Source organism: Sinocyclocheilus rhinocerous, unplaced genomic scaffold (genome assembly GCF_001515625.1).
Source record: "Sinocyclocheilus rhinocerous isolate Xijiao unplaced genomic scaffold, SAMN03320098_v1.1 scaffold946, whole genome shotgun sequence".
Lineage (NCBI taxonomy): Eukaryota > Metazoa > Chordata > Actinopteri > Cypriniformes > Cyprinidae > Sinocyclocheilus > Sinocyclocheilus rhinocerous.
Window position 1 is genome coordinate 1,216,065 of NW_015633151.1, and position 23,137 is coordinate 1,239,201.

Below are 23,137 nucleotides of genomic sequence, written 5' to 3' on the forward strand. Positions count from 1 at the left end.
AAAAAGTATTCAGTATTCAAAATAAATAAATAAAATTCATCTCCAACTTAATTTATAGCATCAGCAGAATTGTAAGTTTAAAACAGTAATAAAATGAATGGATTTAAAATGATAATTCTAAATGCTTTTAACTATATGGTTTAGAATTAGTGTTCACTGAAATGTTTGTTGTGACTGTCTTTACATTATACACATTATAACTCCCAGCGATGTGACTACAAACTGCTAACACTATAGCACAGTACCCAGCACCTATACATCCAAACCACATCACAAGGAGTTAAATTACTACAACACAATAAAAGTTAGGCACCAAACATTTTCCACCCAGCACTATTAATTGGCAATAAAGCATCAGAATGTCTTATTTTCCTCAGAGGGAGGGGTGCCGGGGGGTTGTTGAAATTCGGTTTACGATCTGCAACATCCTGCCAGGCCTTTTTATTGGGCGGTAAAGCATGTGGGCCCTGCCCTCTCGCAGTCGGCTGTGAAATACGGATTACCTCTCGTGGAGGGTTTCCAGCCCCCTTTAGACATCCTCATTGGCCTCCAACCTCATCCCCAGGCAGAGGAAGCTCTTAGCGGCCTGTTAACCTGCCTGACCTTTCACCTCGCATGCATAGGGAGAATAAATTAGCCAGGGCAACCAGGAGCAACGCGTTTGTTAATGGCAATTATTGGGGTCAATGAACGGTGTGCGTGATGGTGCATTTCTGTGCTTGTTTTGTTTGCGAATGCGCACACGAGTGGTTACATCTGGGCATCTGAAGAATATTTGTGTGGCATACTCGTATGTTTAAGCTTGAGGGTATCAGCTTCTCTTTTTAAAAGCTTGTTTGTGCATGTGGGTGGCGGGGCGTCTGTGTGTATACAAATGTGTATACAAATACACAAAAGCAGAACATTACATTAGAGCCATATGACATACTGTACTTACTGGATGCATTGTTAGGAATCTAGTGTAAGCTGCTCTGGCCTGTTATTATTTTTATTCCTCACTTTGAATAGCTATAACTTTTTATCGCTATAGTAAACAAATCCCAGAACTTTGAATGCATAAAAGGTTCTGTGGCTAGTTGGATGTTGTGTAATTATGGGATTGATGGGATGTATGGTCACCCAGCAATTATTCAAAATTTCAGCTCCACTATGCCATTTTTAATGTAAAGGCTTCACATGTAAGTCTTTTTCCTTGTGGGAAACAAATGTGCCTCAATGACCTGTAAGTTTCAAATTTTTTAAAAGGTATTTTATATTTTTATCAAGAGTGGATCTTAGTTTTTATGAATGTCATTGTTGGAAGTGATTTTTATAAGTGCAAAATGAAAATAGACTTGTTGAGTTTCTCTGTAATGATTGATAGTGGACAAGGAATATGAAGCGACAAGTATCCATGTGGAACTGCATTATTACAGACAGAAATCAACCACATAATTCATATTCAATCAGCTATATCAGTCAATTTTATATGTAATGAACAGATAAATCAATAAATCAATTTTATCTATATATATTATTTATGTGTATTATATGTAACACAGTAAAAAGTTCAAAAGTTTGAGGTCTGCTTTTAAAGATTTTTAATTTTTTTTTGTTTTAAAAAAGAAGTCTTTCAGGCTCACCAAGGATTAATTTTATTGTAATACAGTAAACATGGTAATATTGTGCAATGTTATTGCACTTTAAAATAACTGTTTTCTATTTAAATATATTTTAAAATGTAATTTATTTCTGTGATGGCAAAGCTGAATTTTCAGAAGGCATTACTCCAGTTTTCAGTGTCATATGATCCTTCATAAATCATTGCAAGATGATGATTTGGTTCTTAATAAGAGTAAACATTTCTTATCATTATTAATGTTAAAAACAGTCATGCTGCTTTATATTTTTGTGGAAACCATGATACTTTTTTTCAGGATTCTTAGATGAACAGAAATTTCAAAAGAACAGCATTTATTCAGAAAAAGAAATATAAATGTTTTGTCATATTGTAAATGTGCAATCTTGCTGAATAAAGCAAGCGTAGCATTAGTTCTGGCAGGTAATGTGAGTCAAGTTTGCATCAGCTGACTCTTAGCTGATCCACGTCTACCTATAGGAATACAATGTCTATTACAGCATTACTACATAAGGTCTATTCAGTATTATTCAGCAGCTTTATCGCTTGCTCATGAGCTAATTACCCTTCTCCATCCCCAGCTCCACCTTTCATCTCAGTCAGGACTTGGCTTTCTGATATTCCTTGTCTTCCCGAATCAGACTCCTTTTATCTTGAATGATGCTGTTACACTAAAATGTCATTTAGAACATTATATTTTTGTTCTGTTTGGTTTACGCTAATTCATTCATGACAGGCGCTGCAGGGATAGGCAGAGAGTTTTTACCCAGAACAGAACCACACCGCCAATCCAAACTCTATGCTAAGTGTTAATCGTTTTGACGATAGTGGGCCTGACAGAAAAGGTTTTTTTTTTTTCAGAAAGAGTTTTTTGACTCCAAACTTTTAAATGGTTGTTTATGTTTTTTGATTGTTTGTTGGAGCAAAACGCTACATGAATTCAGTCTTCATGCTCTGTGGGAGAGCTCAAAGTGATTTCTTTACTGGCCGCTGCTTGTTTATAGTCAAAGCAGTTGGATTTTCAGGGTCAGGGACTGACGACAGACACCTAAACACTAAATCCGCATGTTGAGACTTACTGGCAGTCTGTACGATTTACAACCTGTCCGCAATGATAGTGGCTTTCTGTAACACAAAAACAAAGCTACACATTGCTCCCCATAGTATAATGTTTCAGCTAGCCCAAAATGGAAATACATTTTGTGCATTTGAAGGAACGACTGGTACAACATTTATGCTAGACCTTCAATACAGAACGTCAAAGTATTTTTCTCAATGTGAAAGTTCTTCAGGTGTTTTATATAGTGAAATAGGCAGTAACAGTGTGGCTATTTCTTTTTAGACCTCCACATTTTATTTCCTAGTTTCCACACCCATATGATTCATGCTGCTGCTATGCTTTTATGGACTCTCAGTAAGTCTCAGCACACCTTTGGGTAACAAGATGCCATAATTATCTCAAACTGAGCATGCATGCTTCTCTAAAGGTTTGTAATGCATCCTTATATTTACAGCTAAATTAGTTTCGATATAAAACACACAGTTGAAATGAAGTTGCATTGTCCTGGTGGGACCTGATTTCAGTGTGTTTACTTGCAATCAGTGCTTGTGCCCTGGTTATAGGTTTGAACCCACATTGACACAAACAATCCAGTTGATTAAGACGCCAAATGCCAAACTCCCATCTGGGACAGCGAAACTGAAAGAGAATGAGAGATACAGTGAGAGCGATCAAGAGGATGATGATGATGACAAGCTGTCTAAATTATAGCTTCAATCCATTCCCACTCATTTGCACTTTGTTTACTTCATTTGTCTCTGTTTTTGGTGTTTTTGTGCGAGTTGGTTGTTTGTTTGGAATGGATTGGATTGGTCTGGCTGTGGGAAAGAGCTGCTGTTGTAGCCTCTCTTCTCTGCAGCAGGGCTGTAACCTGGCTCGCAGATGACCTAGTTTCTCATGACCAGAAGAAGAAACACACGCTGCGGTGTTCTTTTTTTTCCCCAATGCTCTTTTGGGGAACATGCACACATGTATACTGCAGACCACACTGAAAATGTTTTTTTTTTTCATCTAAATCTGGAAATAACCAAAATGGATTCTAGACTGAAAGTTTTGGTGACATTTAACATGTTTAAAGCTCCACTCAGCAGTTTAGTTTATGTTGCGCTGGCTGATAAGGCATTTTTGTCTAACACATACTGACACCTAGTGGTGTGGATGTAGCACACGAACACAAACGTTTTTTTGGTTACTGATGCCATTGTAGAAATGCAGTATTTACAGTCAACCATTATTAATTAATTATATAAGCGAAAGTATCTAATAAACTTAAAGGGATAAGTCACCCCAAAATTTAAATTCTGTCATTAATTACTCACCCTCATGTTGTTCCAAACCCGTTAGACCTTCATTCATCTTTGTAACACAAATTAAGATATTTTTGATGAAATCCGAGAGCTTTCTGAGCCTGCAAAGACAGCAACGCAACTGATACGTTCAAGGCCCAGAAAGGTAGTAAGGACATAGTTAAAATAGGCCATGTGACACCAGTGGTTCACCCTTAATTTTATGAAGCTACGAGAATACATATAAATGAATGCATATAAATAAATTTAGACCACTTAACTTAGTGATTGCTTTCGGGATGTGAAGAGACCTTCAACCAGCATAACAAAAAAAGTTTTTGAACTAAATCACCTACCCTGCCTTTAATTTGTGTTTTGAAGATGAATGAAGATCTTACGGGTTTGGAACGAGATGAAGGTGAGTAATTAATGACAGAATTTTCATATTTTTCAGTGAACTGAACCTTTAAGAATAAAGCAAGTTTCCAAATGGTCATGTGATCTCAAAATGGCTGCCTCTCAATGAGGCGCCCCGGTCCACGTAGAATAAAACAGAAAATTGTAGGCACGTTTAAAGCTAGAATACATTACACAACTTTTGCCCAAATTTTCCTCACTATTTACAGTTTGAAAAAGTTGACGATAGTCGTCAAATGTCAAAGTCAGTCTGCTAATTTCCCGAAGTTGGAGTTGACAGAATTCCCAAATTTCACGTTTTTTTAGCATCAGACCTATGATTCCATTCAGTCGGAAGATATCAAACATGTGATATTTTGAGCCAATTTAGCACACATATTGTTTCAATTTGTCATGTGTCACATAGCAATTAGGCGCATGTTTCTGCATTTATTTGTTGTGTTTGGAACAACTTGAAAGTTTGGTAGTGTGTGATCCACAGTCATTTAGTGTATGATGCCCAGTTTTCTCTGTAACCATTTACAAGTCTGCAAGTGAATGATGCCTAGTGTTTTCAAATCTGTTCAGATATTAAAAGTTGTTTAGTGTATTATCACCTTTATCCAAAATCTCTTATTTTGCATTTGCAAAGTACAGTTTATCAGTTCATGCATTCCCTGGGAATAAAACCTGCACAAATGCAGCACATGCACGCATTCAAACATGCATTTGTCTATGCAGATCCACATCTTCTCTTGGGGGAATATGACATATTATGGTGAGATAAGGCTGCTCTTCTGCTGGGCCGCTCGTGTTGGCTGCTTTGAGCACCTGGGGGATCGTTGATAGGAATACTAGAGACCTGAGATTTCAGCGCCATCACTCCAAGCCAAGCGCATGAAAACACATGGAGAAGTTGGGTCAGTGCCACAGTGTAAATCTGAGTTTACACCTTGCCTCTTAACACACGCTGTGTTCTGTCCAACACATTTGCACGCTTGTGATCCTATTTTGCTCTGTCCATGAAAAATCAAGTCAGCCGAGTACATTCAACTTTATAGATCGACATGACAGACTGAATGTAAAATGCTAGCCAGGTATATACAGTGTGGTCCAGTAAGACCACATAGAAAATCTGTAAATTATTATAAAAATATAAAACAAATATATACAGTATAAACACAAAAGAAATGAATACTTTTCAGAAATGAAACTAATCAAAAGTGACAGTAAAGACTTTTACATTGTTACAAAAAATAATAAATGCTGTTCTGTTGAAGTTTCTATTCATCAAAGAATCCTGACAAGAAAAAAAATTATGGTTTCCACAAAAATATGAAGCAGCACAACTGTTTTCAACATTGATAATAATGAGAAATGTTTCTTTAGCACCAAATCAGCATAACAGAATGATTTCTGAAGGGTCATGTGATACTGAATACTGGAATGTTGATACTGAAAATTGCCATCACAGGAATAAATTACATTTTTAAATATTTAAAATATTATTTTAATAAATTGTAATTATATTTCACAACACTAGTATACAGTATTTGTCCTGTATTTTTTGATCAGATAAATGCAACATTGGTGAGCATTAGTGACTTTCAAAAACCGACCTCAAACTTCTGAACAGCAGTGTTTCATTGATTGATTACTTATTTACATATTTATGTATGTATTTATTTATACATTTACTTTTAGTCATTTAGCAGACGCTTTTATCCAAAGCGACATTTTATACAGCAAATTTATACATTTATTTATTTAAATTAAATGATTACTTTGATAATATTATTTTTATTTTTTGCAATAGTACTTTCAGTAGTAGTCACACAGAATGGGAATGTGTCCAGTGTTGTGCATTTAATCAAATTGGTGGTGCATTTTTGTGATTCACTAAAATGTGCTCCTCACATTTAAAATTTTAGCACATCTCTCACCATTTTATTTCACTGTTTGATCGTGGATATGAAGCGTCAGAACCTTCAGTTCCCATATAAAATCCCTGCTAAAACATACACACCCTCCCCGTTTAGTGTCCCTCTGTGAGCTGAATTCGGCCCTGTGATTGAGGCCCCTCACACGTGTGCCTCGGGGCAAGAGGCCTCTCAGTGGCTGCTGTCCTTTCCTAGACCTGAGGGAGCTTTTCCCCCATAACCCCATCACAGTGGCTGAGCCTGGGGTCCCACAAGCATCTGGACTCCACCAAAGCGGCAGATCAGCCCAGATACATTTTATGAGTGAACGGAGGAAGGTGAAATTAGCAGGAAGAGAGCATGAGCATGTTTATCACTCCATTTCTGATGACAGAGTTACGAAGTGCACTAGTAGGCAGTTAACATCAATGGCGATCTTTCTAAATCCCTAGAGTCCCTGAACGCCAGTTCTGCCCTCAAATCACCATCCTTGTGGTTTACAGATAGATATGCTATTAAATTGATTTTAAGTGTCCATGTAAAAGCTTTTCTTGTAAAATGTGTGATAGTGAGTAAAGAGCCTTATGTAATGTGTCTGGGTGGTGCAGAACATCTATATTAGAAACACTTGAAGGGATATTTCACTCCTCAAACCAGACCAGTCCTTGTGACATGCCTGTTAGTACACTAAAATAACCGAGGCTGCCTTGTAGCCTGAACCTGGCTGAGAGCGACAGAGATGAATCAGGCCATGACTCTTGGTGATTTTAAATCATGTGAGGGCCAGAGAACTGCTCCCTTACCAGCCCTAAGTCTCCCTCACCCTGTCCAGCTATCACAGAGATGTTTATGGAAAAGAGATTCATGCTGATGATATTTGTGTATGGTGTATTGTTTTGAAAGATGGCACAGCACTATAAATAGCTACATATCCACTTTAAATTTTATTTCTGTTTACATAGTACAGTGTGTTTCACACAATATGATTTATTACAAACAAGTGACCGCCAGTGTGAATTTTTACAGTTTCTTTGATTTAGTCATAGTTTTGGTATTTTGGCAGAAATATCCTTTGAATGTAGTCAGTATTTTGTCATGCCATATTCATTAATTTCAGTCTATTTTACTCTGTTTGACTGGAATGGAATGTAAATTTAGTTACACAACACTTTAATTAACGTTAAACAAAGAAAATGTGAAAAAGACACAAAGACTCATAGTTTGGTCTGTCAATAATTCAGATATTTAAAAAACAATGTTTGAACATTTAATCATTTAAACACGCAAAACATGTATTTAAATTCTTCAGCCCAGCAATGTACTCCAACAACACAGCATGAGTATTTTACAGTGGCTTTGAATGTGGCTTAGCCAATTATAATCAATAAATGGAACTATCAATTTTGTAATATTAGTTTTAGTTAGCACTGCATTAAAGGAATAGTTCACCCAAATATAATACCCATGGCTCCTGACAATATATTGAGTTCTTATGAAGCAAAACGATCTGTCTGTGCAAGAAACTGAACATTATTTACAACATTATTACATTATCACAGACAATATTTCTTTATAGCACATTTTAAGAATCTCCCTCTAATTTCAAGGTCACTTGGATCAGTATTTATTTTTTCTGTACTCTAGTGTCTGTTTACAGAGATAGGCAAGTTTTAATGTAATGCTTTAGGTGTCAGATGAAGGCTTTCCCAGTTCTTGGTAGAGATGACATTTTCTTGAGAAATTATGACCTCATGTGGTCAATGTCAATATATGGGAGGGGATCCTAAATAGTGCAGTCCAGCCCTTGCTCCAGGCCTCCTCTGAGCCTTGCTGAAGGGTTTCCCCCTCTCTCCAAGACTTAGAATCACACAGCCAAAGCACAGACGAAACAAGACCTGTTGGGCAGCCGCCAAACACAGCAAACCACTGCAGATTCTCTACTGCTCGCAGAACACGTGACTTAATGGTTTCAAGGTTCAAATCGCATTTCAAACACTTTGTAAAGGAACAGTTCACTCAAAAATGAAAATGTAGTCATTTACTCACCCTCATGTCTTCTCAAACCTGTTTGGTTTTCTTTCTTTCATGGATTTTGTTTTGTTTTTGATGAATATATTGGTCAGTTCTTTTAAAATTGCAGTTACAAACAACAACAACAACAACAAAAAGCGAACTAGAGTTTTCAAATTGCAACAATTTCACAAAAGCACCATAAAAGTGTCATAAAAATTGTCCTTATTACTTGTGCGCTATTTACTAAGTCTTCAGAAGCATACTATAGTGTTTTGTGAGAATTAGACATAAATTTAGGGTATTTTTCACAGAATAAAAAATAAACATAAGATGGAAAAATATATTTCAATACTCTTGCGTTCTCTCGAGAAACGTTGCATTTGCGTACAAGATGTCTGTGCTCTCCTTTGCGTTCGTCTACAAAACTTTTGTGATGGAAACAATTTTTCCTCCCATCTCATTTTTTTTCCATCACAATGTCCCCTTAGGAGCACCGTAGCAAATGTTCAATTTGTGAATGAATCCAAAGAATTGTTCATCCGGTTCACAGAAAGAAGTCTAAATGACTGCCTGAATGATGCATTCATTCACAAATCAAAATACATAAACTTGAATGTAAAAATAACATTTACTGATACTGGTCCTGGTGGTTGCACCAGTTTTGTCTGAATCTATTCATTTATTTAAAAAAAATGTAATGTAAAATGTAATTCATACACTACCATTCAAAAGTCTGGGGTCTGTAAGGTATGTTTTTAATGATTTTAAGTCTGTCATGCTCACCAAGGCTGCATTTATGCGATCAAAAAAATCAGTAATATTATGAAATATTATTACAATTTAAGATTACTGTTTTGTATTTGAATCTTTATTGAATCTTAAAAACTGCAGTCCCCTCTCATTGTAATTGCATAAGAAAAAAAGATCAATAGATTTTTTTAAATGCCTATTAGTCCCTTTAGAACAGTCTTCCCAAAGGGTTCAAAGTATCCTTTCTTGTCTTATCGAAACATAAACCTCCAAAAAAAAAAAAACATCCTGGGTTCTTTCTTTTCACTTTTTCGTCAGCCTTCGCGGTTCAGATGGCGTTAGCGTGAATCGATAGGAAAATATCCAGAGCATCAAAGCAGAAACAGGCTTTAGTCATTAAAGACTTCCGCCGTGTGTATATTATTGTGATGAATAACACGGGTCAAGTTCATTTCTGTATAAAGTGTTTACCAGAAATGCCTTCTATTTTTACCATTAGACTTAATTACACATAAGCTCTTGCCAAGCATGAGCAACCCAGAAAAGCTGTATAGAGTCACAATAAATAAGACTTCCTCTCTTATCCTTTTGTTTTCTTTCAACATGAGTTTGTTCAAATGATCCCGTGAAGCCATTAACTTCCTGATTTGATTAAAGAGAGCATGGTGATTGGAAACATACATCTGGAACAGGAGGGCATATGACACTCTCTGGACTGTGTGTGGCAGCAGCACTTTTGTTAGCATCTGTTGGAGTCTGTTTACTCTGTTGGGAACACTGTGGATGGCTGCGGCTAAGTCAGTGTGACTTTAGATCCAGAGCCTCCGTCACGGCTATGAAGTTTAGCCTCAGTTTAGCTTTGTTCGGCCCCACCTGACTGACCTACATTCTGACCGACCTGCTCCAAACGGACCCACACCACGTGCCTGAAAGTTCCATTAACGTTGCAAGACACAATGTTAGCATATGTGCAAAATTTTCCTTAACATCAGGCCCACACAGAATCTATGCACGCAGAATCAAGCAATTTCCACGAAGTGTGTGTTTGTTAATAGTTTGGCTAATTTGATTATTCTGCTGTTTAGTACATCTTACCATGGCTTTTCAAGAATTTCTGACCAAAGTGAGCTCAAAAAAGTAAACTCTGCAGAATCGGGTTGTGCCTATTTAACATTCACATCATTTTAAGAAAACTTTTCCCCTCAGTTTTACAGAAAATTATTTGTGGTGATTGATAATTACAGCTTGCTAGTTTAGTTGTCCGAGGAAACCCAAATATTTCCATTCGCATGCTCTTCAATACAGACTTTAATCTCCTGACTGGCTGCAACACGCAAGAAAACATGAAGTGAAGCTCCTTTTCAACAGATGTTGTTCTGTTTTCTCCCTCAGCTGCTGTCTGAGCCAGACATACAACGGTTTTTGAGCCAGCGATTCATAGCAGCCCATTGGAGAGTTATATAGTTCCCTGTATAGTTCAGCTCAGAGGTTTTGATAGTGATCGCTCGGTACAAAATCTGTGTGCCAGTAACAATGGCCAATCATTGTCTTGTAATGGTAGAGCAAGCATGCGATGCTATTGTTGGTGGTTTTTTGCTACCTTGTTTTAAGGGTCAATATCATGATATACTTTGGTCTGAATCTGTTAATTCGTGGACATGCCCTGACTGGGATTGTTACAGTAATCCCCGGTTTTGGATTTGTTTTTCTATTGTTTTCTTACTTGCTGTGAAGGTAATGACTGAAAAGTAGTCTGACCAATAGCATGCGTGCATTGTACATAAATGACCAATCATGTGAGAAGGTGGGATCTACTGTCAATGCAATACAAATATGTGGGCATATAAAGTATGAGGACTGTAGAGAGCATGTCAATACGTGGGGGAAAAAAAGCCAAAACCCAGACATTTAGGAAATTTAGAAATTCCAGCCAGGACGTGTCTGGGAAAAAGAGGATGTATGGTCAACCTAGTTCATTTGTTCAAAAATATAATAAAATGTAATTCACATTTACAGTAACTTGAATAAACCTATTCTATGACTGAACTAATGATTCAATTTCTCAATGAATATTCTTTTTTTTCCTTTTCTTTTTAATTCATTCCCACACAATTTAATTTGTTCCCTCATTTGAGGTAATTGTGGCCACACTGTACTAATTCCATTCCCTTGTTTTAGTTAAATCTCGGCCACAATTTAACTTAATTGTGGGAACAAATTCTTAATTCATAGCTACCGTATCATTTTTTTTCCCCTTCATGTGCAGGGCCTTATGAATTCTTGATGTTTGTTAGAAAAAAAAAACTTTTTTTACCTTGAAAAATGCATTTTTATGAAACTATAATCCCGCTGAGATGTGGAAGATAAAGTGCTCGTTTGTGGTTGTAGATGTGTAATGAGTGACACAACAAAACCAGAATGTTCACATTATAATCAACAAGTTCCTAGACGCAGTGTAAATAAAACATTTATTGTGCCCTGTCGAATGCGACATGATTGTAAACAGTCGCATGAGTGGCAGTTTGAGTGATTATAACGAAACGGGAGCGTTCTAATATTGTCACATTGTTCACTTTCTGTGTATAATTTATTCAGGATTTGAATAACAGTTTTGTTTTCCATGCTGCTGTTTTTCACGCTTCACTGCACAAGCTTGTAACTCAACAGTTTTTTCCACCTCATTTTGATTGACAGGATATATTCGGCCCTGATCATTGGCGGTTTTCGATTGGCAAGTCAACACACATCGCAATGCAATATACATACAAACCATATAGTGTGTTGCATACATTTAGATTTCAAATTTAGCCTGTTTTTCACCATGTGCAGGTGTTGAAGCAGAAGAATGTGTGGTGTTTCCTGCCCTCTGATTATTTGCACCACAAGGATTTGGCTATGCTAAAAAACACACTAACACTTTGGCCTTCGTCAGATGTCTCACGTTTCTCATCTTCCCCACTGTAGGCCACTGATATAAGGTCTCAGAGGTGTAGTAATAAGTACATGTCACCACTTTGAAGCCAATAATTTGAACCTTGACCTCACACGTGTTTAGATGCATATGTTTGCACGTATGCGTCCTGGGCTACGATCGTACATTTGTGCGTGTGCATAAATCACAAAGAGAGCAATTGGCTCTGGCCCAAAACATGAAGTCAGCCACTGTATGGAAGATCAATCTATCGTTGGAATGATTCAGGGTGAGAATATAAAGCTTGATTTATGGCTGCAGTCCGTGTTAGCGCTGAACTATATCACTAATGACTAATAGACACTGCAACCTTTTACCGAGTGCAGTTTCATCATATGGCGTTCGACACGAAGCATCGTAAGCATCCTCTGTAGTGTCGTAACGATTCACCACGGCTCATCCTTCAGCGGTTTAATGCTCCTGCAGATCTCCAGCGGTTTGTGTTGACTTGGAATTGCAACAAACTAGTCAGATGTCTTTCTTATTGCTGATTGCTTTGTTTTTCCATTTCATTAAGTGTGCCAAAGCATAATCATCCAAAAAAACAGTCCAAGAAATATGGCTCATGTTTCTTGATCACTTCTCAAAAAAAATCACTGGTGTATGGGACACCATGAGGAGTCAAAGCAAACATACTGTGTGTTTACACTGAATTTTAAATGTATACTGAGTGATCAAAAATATATAAAATATCATTTTAATTGTGACTTTATTTCTTGTAATTGCTACTTCTAAAATTATGTTTGCATCTCGACCACGACTTTATTTCTCACACCTGTGAGTTTGTTTCTCATATTTGTTACTTTATTTCTTGTAATTGCAATCTTATTTCTTGTAAAATTCAATATCACATCTCCACTGCGACTTTATTTCTCGCAATTGAGATTTTATTTCTTGAAATTCCTACTTTTTTTTTTTTTGGAAAATTCAAATTCAATTCACAGTTGTGACTTTATTTCTCATAACTTCTGTTTTAGTTTTTGTAAAATTCAACTTTACATTTGAGCTTTGACTTTGTCACACAACTGTGACTGTTTCTTGTAATTGCTACTTATTTCTTGTAAAATTCAACTTTACATTTCAGCTTTGACTTTATTTCTCAAAACTGACTTTATGTCTCGTAAAACTCAATTTTACATCTCAGCTATGACTTTATTTCTCACAACTGTAACTTTATTTCATGCATTTACTACATTATTTCTCATAAAATTAAACTTTACATCTCAACCATCACTTTTGGTTGAGACTTACATCTCAACCTTGACTTTACTTCCTTAAAATTGTGACTTTGTTTCTCGTAATTGCTACTTTATTTATCATACAATTCAACTTTATATCAACTCGACTGTAACTTTTATCTCTTACAATTGTGACTCTACTGTATAATTCATAATTGTGACCTTTTTAATGACATTTTGTTTACATTATACACTATGCACAGATGCACATTAAATTCAAATCAGAGGTTTGGAGAACGTTGGGTTTGTTTACTTAAATTAGTATGCCTGATTGAATCAGTGCCCCCTTGATTTACCAACTAGCTGTGACCGGGCAAAGGCAGTACCACAAGAACAGGACCCAAGTGCTTTGCACAGGGTTCGGCTGATTGCGTAATGATGAGCTCCTGCTGAATTTACTACATCCAGAAACTGCTCCTAATGGAAATTTAATGGGCACCGGTAATAAAGCTGTCTCATTAGGAAACACGGAGGTTAAATCAAAACCCAATCAGACAAGAAAGGAAGTCAGAATAAGTCCAAGCTTACGGGAAAAAGTTCTTCGTCAACATTATTTCTCTGTGGAAACATTTGCAGTGTTTCTACTTTGTGGTTTAACAAAAGAAATATACCTGACTTTAACAGCACCGATAACTGCGCCAGACTTTGTTTAGCTGGATTAAGAAATGTGTTGAGTGCACTAAAAGTTCCCTTGCTTGTGGAGAGCAAGACCTTGATAGAAGGCCTGTAGCCCTATGAAAATAAAAGTAGCACGTTGACAGACAGGTCCAATTTTTGGCTGACCCAGTTCTAGGGGAAATTTAAAATGTAAATGAAACAAATGAGGGGTGCAGAAGAAAAGACCATGAGGAGTTAGAAAGAGAAAACAGATTGTTGCCAAGTTCTGGCCACTGCGCATGAAATCTGGGATGGGGTGGCGGTAAATAATGGTTAAGAATGTGGACAGAGTATAAAAGTCTTGAGAATCAGACAGGGGATCCCCAAATATGGAGCTGGCCATAATTGAAGGATTAAAGAGGGCTTTAGAAAGCCACATTTTAACCTCTACTTCCACCTATCCACAATAATCACTTTACACCAGTGATCAGAATACCAGCACCCCATCGGAGCTGTGAAACACTCCTGACAGCAACCACATCTCAAGGCAGCATCCCACTAGTTGACAACTCATTTTTTTGGCAGGGAATGTCACACCTGCTGTCTGTTTTTGCTGTTCCTCTCCCATTGAAGGTCTGTCATATTTGTCTTCTATTTGTCTGCTATTTGTCTTCTTGATTTTTGTCTCTTATGTGCATTTGTACCTCAGTCATTGACAAAAAATTGTTTCCCTAAAATATAAGTCTGATTGCGGATGAAGTTGAGGGAATGTTACCTTATTTTATTCAATTCTAATCCTACTATTTTAGCCAATATTCATGTATGATAATTATCTATTTTTATTTGTTTATGCTATTTAATGCCAATCAACAGCATTCGTGTATGTGAATGTTGATTATTATAAACAATCAGTTTGACTCATCCCTCATTTTCTTAAAAAAAAAAAGATAATAAAAAATCAAGGTCACTGTGAAGCATTTACAATACAAGTAAATGGGACCAGTTTTGGAGGATTTAAAAGCAGAAATGTGAAACTTACATTTATTCTTCTGTTAAAACCTGTGTATTATTTGATCTGTAAAGTTGTTTATGGTATTTTATGTGTTATGTTGTTTTGGTAGATGTGATTTTTCATTTTGTGGCTATAGTACTGGAATAGTAAGTATTGGCCTCATTAACTTCCATTATAAGTGTTTCACTGTAACCCAATTTTTGGGTTAGAGAAAGAAAAGTCCAAATTAATTTTGCAGTAACCAACATTAGGCCAAAAGTGCTGTTGATTGAGCTTGTGAAATGCTGCCTCCCAACAAATGGAAAACAAGAAACATGTTTTACAGTTACATTTAGTGACAATAGCATCGCAGAAGTTTCACGCTTGACCTTTAAACGTTCTATCCAAACATATCTTTTAGATGCGAATCAGCTCGATTTAGCTCCCATTAGCCCCAGCTTAAAGCTCCTTTGCTCTCCTTCAGTGCCGGTGTGCTAGAGCGATCCTGTCGGGAGATTTCTGGAATGTTCTGGTCCGTGAAGAGCAGCTCATTATATCTCTCACCTGTCTCTCAGCAGCTCTCTCACTGAACGCCCTGGCTGTCTGTCTGCAGGGTCGATCTGGTCTTTGCAAACAATCTGTGCTGTGCTTCATTACAAAATGTGCTTGTGCGCTGCTCTGAAGGGATGGAGACATTGCAGCACCCCATAAACAAGCAACTATATGCAAGGTCTTCCTACAGATGGATTTTATGCCCCCATGAAACAATATATCAACTTTCATGCCCATGATTTTTCATGCATGGATGTACCTCTTTGGACGTTTAAAACGCATTTAAAAATCAACGTTGGCAACTTTGTGAAACAACGTGCAAGAACACAATATGTTTTAGCACAATTATCAAATCACAGAAGTCTGCTTTGTAATTATATAAATATATAATCTGATGCACTGCATGTTTGATAGTGAAGTACAGCACTGTGATCCTTTGCATTTAAAAAATGCAGTATGCTTCAAACATTTTCCCAAGCTTGTAATAATATTAGTATTATAATTGTAGTGTTGTCATATAATAATTGTATGACATATATAATATATTATTTATATTATATATTATATATAATAAAATGGCGCGAGACAACACTTGATGGACGAGTGCGGGTGCGAGCGGGTAGAGACTCGTGTGTGCGGGATGCGTGAGAATGGGTGTACTCACACTAGGCAATCTTAACCGTGCCCGAGCGCGTTTGACACCCAAAGCCCCGTTCGTTTGACTAGTGTGATCGCTCCGTGCTCGGGCGCTGTTCATTTAGCCGTCCCTGGCTCGGTTGGAAGAGGTGGGCCAGAGCACGGTTTAATTGGGATCGGGCGCGGTATGCATGTAGTGTAAGCGTGGAACTTCTGAGCGGCAAAGTGATAGATCTGTAAAGCAATATATTGTGAGAGGGCTGTGTGTTACCGCATCCCAAACGACTCAAAATAATAAACCACAAAGTTAACAAAACAATGCACTCCACTGTGCTGAGCGAGAGCGCTTCTCTGCTGTCTTCACGTGCTATCGGAAACTTCCTATTTCCCACTTAATTATGAAGTCGTGATTACGAGCATTTTACATTCTTTTCTGTTAAAAATAAGAGTGAACAATGGTTTGTGAATGTTGATGCTTAGTCTAAATAATTTTATCGTGAGCGTTCATGTGAGTGCTGCTGCAGTCTTAGACCCACCCCAAATGCTCTCATTGGTTGAGACGCGTGATGACACCCAACCCAAGCCATTACTGATCAACATCCCTCCCCTCCTGTGACCCATGGTTTGTCTGTATGTGTATTCAGAGCCAGTGAGCAACGGACTTTCAAAATAATAAAAAACTGCATTAATGCGTGATAAAATAATTGTCGGCGTTAATTAATTAATGCATTAACGCGATAATAACGTGTTAACTTGCCCAGCCCTAGTTTATACATTTACTTATTCTGTTTGAAATACAAATGCAATTTATTGTGATACATATTTTTCTTTTTAATGTGTAAAATCATTAAATTATTTTATGTCTCTCACTCCAGTCCACCCTGTTACATTAGTGCTACTTGCCCTTTAAAATTTTAAGTATATGCCCTAAATGACATGACTTGGTGGAAGTGACATGATTTCCTTGGAGGGAAAGCAACATAAAAAAAAATATTTTTTTTTTAAAATAATTTTTCAAAGACTTAATCTGAAGACTTCGAAGAAGCAGTCTATTAAAATTCTTCCTAAATGTGAATTTTCAATAGTATGTTTTTCTTTCCTAGCTAGTAATGAGCTTCTTTTGCGTAAAATATCCATCCTGTTACACATTGCAAAAATATCATGTAACCAAATTTCCTATAGACCACAAGTGATATATTTGGTCAGGATTATTATGTCCTATAGCATGAGCTTGAGAAGTGTGTTTTCCTGTTAGACAGGTGTCTTCACCCTCGGATAAGAAAAAAATTATTGATAATTTTACCCTTTTTCAGCAAACCTGCTTAGTCCAAAATCCACCAAACTGTAAGAATGACCCTGCATGTCATTCCGGTAGTCTTGCAACTGTGCGCAAATAGAAAAAACGCATGTGGAATGTTGTCACTGACATGTTTTGAGTAATTAGCCTTGATTGATAAAAGATGAAGAGTCAGTCCAGCAGCCACACACACCAGACGGCTGCACCTGGGAATCTTGGCCTACGTGTAGTGCATTCATAACTCCTCATTCTCCCATGTGGAGACGCAGTAGACAGAGTTCAGCCTGGTCACCGCTCTGCTCTCCTTCGGTCTCTCTCTCTCTCTCTCTCTTTCTCGCTATGGGAATCTGGCAGCATTTGTCCTGCAGGCTCTGCTCCAGCTAAGAGGAATCGTTTCAGGTACAATCCGGAGCTGTAAGCTGCAGATGGTGCCAGGAAACAGTAAGGTTTAGCAGTGTTGCTAAATGGGTTTTAGTGTCACAGTTGGGTCAGGAGATATAAATGAACTTTTTTCATCAAAGCCAGACCAAAACGAAATCCTTTTTTAACTTTGGATGAACTGAGACAGTATGAGGAGGAGCAGACAGGCCACTCGTAGAAAAACTGCGAAATTGTAACTCTTAGTAAGTGTTGCATTTCGGTTTAAGAGGCAAAATCTTTTGGGGCAATATTAATTGTCTGAAGTTGCACCACCCTGACGTTGTTATTATAAAGAACATTTGCCATTTTTGAGATTTTAAATGAGTAATATTTAAGTTATACATATATTTATGTTTTATATGTATATATATATACACAGTACAATCCCCAGAGTTAAATCAACTCCGAGTACTCAGAGTACATATTGTCCCAATCTACAGAGTGTTAAAGTAACACTGAAGCAGAGTTACCACTGTTGAGGATTATGTGATACGTTTTAATGTCTAAAATGCGCTGCACACACACAGAAACTTGTTGTCAATGCTGCCGCGTGAATTTTATTCATAAAATAGCCTATATTTTTTACATTTACATTTATATTTATTCATTTGGCAGATGCTTTTCTCCAAAGCAACTTACAGTTGAGGAAAACAACAAGTGGTTCATCATAAGATGGCAATAAACACTAGAAGTGCCTGTTATACAAGTTTTTAGTCGTTTAGATACTATTGTTGTCAGATTTGATTGCTGATTTGAAATTGTATAAAGAAAATGCAGAGTGTATGAGCATATGGAGGCAGTTTGAACTCCATATTAAAGCCTGTGTCCATGTATACACACGTAGTCACGCTTTAGGTATGCTATTTATCAAACAACCTCATTGTGTGAGTATAGAGTCCAGTAGGGCTCATCCTTCTTTCAACGATCTGGAATGAAAAGATTGTGTCAATCTCAAGTCAAGCAGCATTTTGATCCTTAAATGCCCCATCTATCTATGTATCTATCTATCCATCTATCCATCTAACATCCATACATCCATCCAAAATAGCAAGCGAGGCATTTTTCATAGAGTGCATGTATGATTGCAGATTTGCCTGAATACAGTGGAGCCAGAAATTTTTCTTCAGCTGAACTACGGCTCAGAAAGTCACATTGACCTTCACCTCTTGTTGCTTGTGTCTTTGTCAGAGCTCTCGGTTTTATTTCTTCCTCCAGTCTTTTCTGTCAAATGGAAGCTCCGTGATTTTAGTAGCCTCCTATGGAGTTCCCTGAGCTCTTGTTATGACCCGCTTTATGTGTCCTTCAACAAATGGAAGTCATGTTACGCTTGGGTGGTTCAGCCTGCTCAGATGTTTTCCCCACTGCACTGCCACACAGGCTGAGATTTCAGGCTTCAAGAACAATATTTAAACTGCTCTATGTGTGCGTGCGAAGCTGTTTGTTATGACTCCTGCTTGTCCATGGAGTCTCTCAGCTTAAACATATGCTACCTTCCCCTCTTCGGAAGTTCTGACTTTTAAAGTTTGGAAATCATAATTATGATGTGCATTCAAGTCATTTTGGATCAAATGGATGCATGGGTAATGTCACTTGACCAAGATAGAAAGCAGTGTTTGTGCTAGTGTAATGAAACGAAGAGCAAAAATGCTACGTATTTTATTATACCTGTCACCCCATAAAGTTAATTAAGTAATACTGTTTTTCATTAACAGCTTATAAAATGTATAGAAACTAAGCTTTTCAGTCAACATTTACAATTATAACTTATAATCAGAACCAATATGTCCTTTCATAAGCTCCACTCCCTTGTTTACTGTTGTTAACTCAGTCAAGTTTTAAAGAACAACCCAGAGGAATGAACTGTTGATTTCAATGTGATTTTCAGTCAAATATGCTCATAAAGTTGTAAAAAAAATAATTAAAAAAGTGATTGAATGGTTTTGTTACATGCGGCTGGAATGATATTGCAAATCCTATCTGTCATATCTCATTAAAGAATCTTTTCAGTTACAACTGCACATCACAATTTTGAGTAATAAGATTAGTTTATGTGAACAGAACTGTTCCTAATTTTTCTATAACACATTCTATATGAAACTATTAATTATTAATTAATTAAAACTATTAATTAATTACTATCCACATATTTCAATGACCATTTGTGATTATTAATACTTAAATTAAGTGACATTAATTTTAATAACATTAACAGCAAATGTCTACATTGGGGTTTTCATCATGTCATCATATGCATTCAATTGAAAAATGTAAATGTGTTTAGTGTAAAACTATACAAATACTCAAGCTTGTCTGGGAAAATGATGATCAACAGTTAAAGGGGTCATATGATGCAATTTCAATTTTTCCTTTCTCTTTAGAGTGTTACAAGCTCTTGGTGCATAAAGAAGATCTGTAAAGTTGCAAACACTAAAGTCTCAAATTCAAAGAGATATTCTTTATAAAAGTTAAGAGTCAGCCACACCTACCTAAAACGGCTCGTTCTAACACGCCCCAACATACCTACGTCACTAGTAGGATTGCTTGGCAATGCTTGCTTCCACCATCATTATTTAGTTCCAGAACACTTATGTTGTAATTTAATGCAACTTGAACGCATTAACCTATAAATGTGGTTTTATGTTGGTGTGTTTGTGTGAAGTCTCAAAGTGTAACAGTTCAGTTGTTTATTTGAGAACGGTTCACCTGTTACAGGTTATATCTTCCAGGGAGCATGCGAGTTAGTGTGTTAGTGTGTGTGTGTGTGTACAATAACGCTTTGCAGCAGAGATGTGATTCAGACAGCTCCAGATGGATCTCATTGACACTCTTCTCTTTGATCAGATCGAAATCCTGCTCTTCACATATAGAGGACTGTATCTGTTTGTACTCTGATTGCTTTAAACTTTGGACACATATGTGAGGGTTCATTGGTGTGTGAAGCATTTTCTTTATGGTTCAGTCTCTGTCACGACACTTCCCTCACCAGAAGACCTCCCCTGAGTTGCTAAGGAGAGCCAATGATGTTTTATGAAGACAATGGAAACACTGACCACACTGCTGTATCAATGCTGTGCACATGCAAAGACACACACACACACGCTCAAGCACATCAGTGGAACAAGACAGTTTTGCTTCATTGTTGCGTATAAGTGAAAATCAATCATCTTTAAAGCACACAGTTTTGTTTAAGGAATATTAAATACTAAAAACTTTAAGAACTTACACTTTCTAAATGTATTTGTGCAATAAAAGGACTATCCAATGGTGAGGTGGTTCCAGAGGTTGAATTCATGCTCCTGGGTTCAAATCCCATGCTAACACGCATGAATTTATCCTTTTGTAATGAAATAAAGTTTTAATTCTAATCCAGTAGATGTAATTGATTAACTTGGCTTCAAAGCAGTGCTCTATTTATTGTGTTCCTGTGGTTCAAACATTATAACATGGCACTAGCAACAGCAAGGTCATGGGTTCAATTCCCAAGAAATGCATGAGCTGATAAAATGTATGTCTTGAATGCAATATGGATTAAGGAGTTGGCCAAATCCATAAATAAATAAAAGATACTTATAAAACCTGTTACCTATTGCAACAAATGAATAACACATGGAAAACAATCCTTCAAGGCAGTTAGAGCAATAATTCAACTTTTCTTTTTTAATTTCAATAAAAAAGTTATTTTATTAAAATGATATTACATTATTATTTTATTTAACAAAAAATGATTGAAAGAGGATTTAATATTGTTTTTAGTTTTTTATCTGTATTTTTATAGGGGGTTGAACACTGGAATCCAAGCTATAACAAGACTTGAATATTGAAGAGTTTTGGTAGTGGGGTTGCCAGACTTGTCAGGCTTGTCAAACTGCTGGGACGTAAATATATTTATATATCTCTCTCTCCTTCTCTCTTTTAGCTCTTGGACAAATCATGCTGTATGTGGATGGAATGAATGGGCTTATTGGACACAATGAAACTGTACAGTGGCTTTACACACTGGTCGGATCAAAGGTAAAATACATTTCACTATGAAAATTATCAATGGGTGTGTGTATTTCACTTTGTGATTTTCCTGCTTCCTAGTGGGTCAAGTGATACATGATATATCGGTACCATATTGGTTATCGGTTATTTTCAATGGTTTTTTTGTTTGTTTGGTTGGTTTTTTTATTAGCAAGGGTTAATACATATATCAGCTGAAATTAAATATTTAATTGTTCTAACTTAAAGTTAATGTAAAAACATTAATAATTGAATAACACCATTAAATATAATTTTTAAGCAAACCTCAAAAGGAATATGCATTTTTCACGTAGATTATCAGATTGTGGTGCCTAAATTCACTTGTAGAGTAAAACAGCTGAAACAGTTTATTTAAAACAGTTGATTTTAGTTTTTGGTGTTTCACTCTTAATTTATTTAGACAAAATAGAAGCCATAACATGAAAATAATTGGCTTATTGGTATCTGCCAAAATTTCATTCATATCGGTGTGTCCTTACTTATAATGCTTGATGTATATAATAGCATATCATGAATTATATAAATACATTTCAAATAAAAATAAAATGCAAATGACACAATTTTGACATGCTATTCAGCTTTATTCAGCCTATGTCATGTATATAATTTTGAGTATTGCTGGGCCTGTGCACTTCAATGTAATGTTAATACAATGGTTTTAAAACCTAGCCTTAAAGCAAAAGTAAATGAGAAACTCTTGCTTTGAATATCCAGATCTATTATTTTGTTCTGAGGTAATGAATTCAATAAGGCCCGGAAGGTACTGTTTCTTGTATTTATGTTCTTTTTGCCAATGTTTGCAAATGTTTTAAGTTAGGGCAGCTTCCAGGTGTGCCAACTTGAACAATACTCACAGGGTGGCGTAGTTTTGCACGCAGTGTTCATGACTGACTTTCCTGTTTTTTCCCTGTATTTATGTTATTTTAAGCCAATGTTTGTAAAGCATGATTTAACTCAGCAGGGCAGCTTCCAGGTGTGCCAGCACACAGAGTGTGGCACGGTTTTGCACGGCAACGATCAATCTTCTGGACTGATTTCCTCTCTCAGTCCTGTCCAGCCCTCTAGTGGCAATATGAGCACATATGATGAGGACATATGGATGTGTGTGTGTGTGTGTGTGTGTGTTAGAGGTTGGATGTGAATGGATGTTTGTGATCACCACATCAACAGATATTATTATGCAGCTCTGTGCTTGATGCAGCCATGTTTAAATGCATTTCTTCTTCTCTCTCTTTCTGTTATATGACACATATGAAAGATGCAGTATGGTTTGAAAGAGCAGCTCTTACTTTATTGAACACAGATCTGTTTCTCGTTTCTCCTCCCATTCTCCACTCCATATACACATTCACATGCTTGACCCTGTTTTT

General features: G+C 36.7%; 1 protein-coding gene across 5 annotated transcripts in view; it reads left to right on the forward strand.

Annotated features, from left to right (window-relative positions):
• Positions 1 to 23,137, forward strand: part of LOC107743170 (FH1/FH2 domain-containing protein 3-like) — a 190,638-nt gene that overhangs the window by 121,720 nt on the left and 45,781 nt on the right. For all 5 annotated transcript variants that reach the window (XM_016556304.1, XM_016556300.1, XM_016556301.1 and 2 more), the window contains exon 6: positions 21,661 to 21,755. In XM_016556304.1, coding sequence (XP_016411790.1) covers positions 21,661 to 21,755 — 95 coding nt within the window. The remainder of the gene's footprint in view (positions 1 to 21,660; positions 21,756 to 23,137) is intronic.